This window comes from Musa acuminata, chromosome BXJ1-1 (assembly GCF_036884655.1).
Source record: "Musa acuminata AAA Group cultivar baxijiao chromosome BXJ1-1, Cavendish_Baxijiao_AAA, whole genome shotgun sequence".
NCBI classification, from domain to species: Eukaryota; Viridiplantae; Streptophyta; class Magnoliopsida; order Zingiberales; family Musaceae; genus Musa; species Musa acuminata.
In genome coordinates, this window is record NC_088327.1 from 8,258,617 (window position 1) to 8,261,053 (window position 2,437).

General features: G+C 35.9%; 1 protein-coding gene across 1 annotated transcript; it reads left to right on the plus strand.

Annotated features, from left to right (window-relative positions):
• The first annotated feature begins 1,038 nt into the window (after positions 1 to 1,038).
• Positions 1,039 to 2,108, plus strand: LOC135610423 (F-box/LRR-repeat protein At3g48880-like). Its single transcript, XM_065105193.1, has 2 exons — positions 1,039 to 1,208; positions 1,310 to 2,108. Exons 1-2 carry the CDS (start codon positions 1,039 to 1,041, stop codon positions 2,106 to 2,108), a joined length of 969 nt encoding a protein of 322 aa, XP_064961265.1.
• The last annotated feature ends 329 nt before the right edge of the window (positions 2,109 to 2,437 follow it).

The window sequence follows — 2,437 nt, forward strand, 5'->3', positions numbered from 1 at the left end:
CGTAAAATTGATCTATTGTTATTTGATTTCAGGTTTTGACATTAAAATCTTTCACATAATAATAATATAAGGATGGTTTTTATGCTTACACCTCTTATCGAAAATTATATATACATGAGGTACTAGATTTTTTTTTAAAATTTTTTTATCATTTAAAAGTCTTTCCATAGTAGGATTTCTTTTCAATCGCATCAAAAACATGAAGGTTATTTATGGATCCAAGTTAATGATGAATTTAATGTTCTAGAGAAAATAAATTAAAATAATATGGACTTATGCAAGGTATGGGAAGATTTGGTAAATCTCCTTTATAACATATATGATTTGTTGTTACTATTTACAATCATATTAAGAGAGAGAATTGGACATGGAGAGAAAGACAAGTAACTTCATCCTTTTTTTACCTCCTCTATTCTTCCATATAAATAAGAGAGGATAGGCAAACTGACATACTTCCAGGGTTCATTTTTGATGATCTATCCGAAGGTTCCTTTTGGTTATGCCCATAGATCCAGTAAAATTTATATGACTTTTATAATTTTTTTCATGTTTATTTTGATTTCTTAATTTGATGATTTAATTTTTTTTTTTAATCTTTAATCAGATACTAGTTTCTCGCTGTCGATAGATCATCGAAAGCATTCCTCATATATTAGATATCTCTTAGGTTTATATGATTCTTCTACTTTGATACGACTATTTTCTGTCTTGAGAATATTTCATGTATTGACTTAACGATTAATTTGTGTGATAGAGATGAATTTAACATAGAAAATAAGCTTATATATATATATATATATATATATATATATATATATATATCATTGACTTACCAAATTGTTGTCTAATATGCTTTTCAATGCAGCTGAAACCAGGACAATGACACACATCATTGCCTCTGAACCAAAAGCATGGGGGGTTTTGTCCATGGATATCCTTCTAGAGATGGTTAAAGAACTAAATCCAATCGATCGGGGTTCGGTAGGCCGAGTCTGTCACTCATGGCGAAAGGCTTGTCGGGATTCGTCAGTCTGGAGAATGGTCGATCTCCGGTCTCTACGGTCCAACCTTGTCTGGGTAGACACAAATCTTAGGCTGTCACAAGCACTGAGGAGTATGGAGATTTATGGTCATGTAAACATCCGGTGCATTATACTTCATCCCCACCTGCACGTCAAGGATGAACACTTCAACCTCATTGCTCGAGGGTAAAAAATATTGATCTCTCTTCTCTGTCTCGATTCATAATCTGATGGTCATTTATAGACATATATATTCCTTCATTTACATGATTTGTTGGTTTGTGCAGATGTCCTCGTCTTAAAAGGCTGGTCGTGCCACGTTGGGAAGTCATCAGTAAGAATGGAATGTGCAATGCCATGAAGAACTGCAGAGATTTGGAGTCGTTGACCATGCCTGGGAACGCTTGTTCGCTACGTATGATGAAGACGATGAGTGTGTCCTGCAAGAGCTTCTCTGAGTTGAAGGTCATAGGCTGCTTTCCCAGGAGATTTGGCATGACAGTTGCATTGTATCTACCCGGCTTGAAGGTCTTGAGCTTGCGGTGTTGCAGGACGTCCATGGTAGCAATCGAGATGATTCTGGGAAGCATGGACCATCTTGAAGTGCTTAATCTGTCGCATGCGATGGTGCAACTCGAGGTGGGATCGGAAGTCATGCCACTAGCGAAAGGGTTTGAGGAGATGGCAGGCAAATTTGTGCTCGAAAAGGCTTCTTCCATGTTGAGTAGCTTCTGGTACTGTGAGAACTATGTATCGTGTGGTGGCTGCAGGAGGATGATGGATCGTCGCCTGAGGCACGAGAATGGATTCTGGTGGCACGATGAGGTGGTCTCTCTAGACTTGGGCAAAGAGGCTCATGATGATGATGATGACGCTGATGATGTTGAAGAAGAAGAAGAAGAAGAAGAAGAAGAAGAAGATGATGATGATGATGATGATATACAACAAGATGACCATGACGACGATGATGATTATTATTTTGATTATGATGATAAAGATTATTACTATTATGATTATGATGATGATGATAATACTTCTGATGCACGAAGAAGAAGAAGAGATTTCATTTGCCAGTACCTACCATGAGTTGTATATATAAGAAGAAGAAGAAGAAGAAGAAGAAGAAGAAGAAGAAGAAGAAGAAGAAGAAGAAGAAGAAGAAGAAGAAGAAGTAGTGATCAATTTGTTTTGCTGGTGTCAAAATAATAGTAATTCTATACCCCTTTTTAAAGCTAAAATGTGTAGAGGGATTTCTACGTGGGTAATCTATTTATTGCAAGTATTGTATTTGTACTGGATTATTGCTGCTATTGATCTTTATGAAAACTGGTTAATTTCAGTCTTAGTCCGATCTCTCGATTCATAATTTATTATTGTCACTATTATTATTATTATTATATATTTTATTATTGTCA

Coding starts and splice junctions, on each gene's coding strand:
- LOC135610423 (XM_065105193.1), top strand. CDS start 1,039: ATGGTCGATCTCCGGTCTCTACGGTCCAACCTTGTCTGGGTAGACACA. Junction 1,209..1,309: donor TTCAACCTCATTGCTCGAGG/GTAAAAAATATT, acceptor TGGTTTGTGCAG/ATGTCCTCGTCTTAAAAGGC.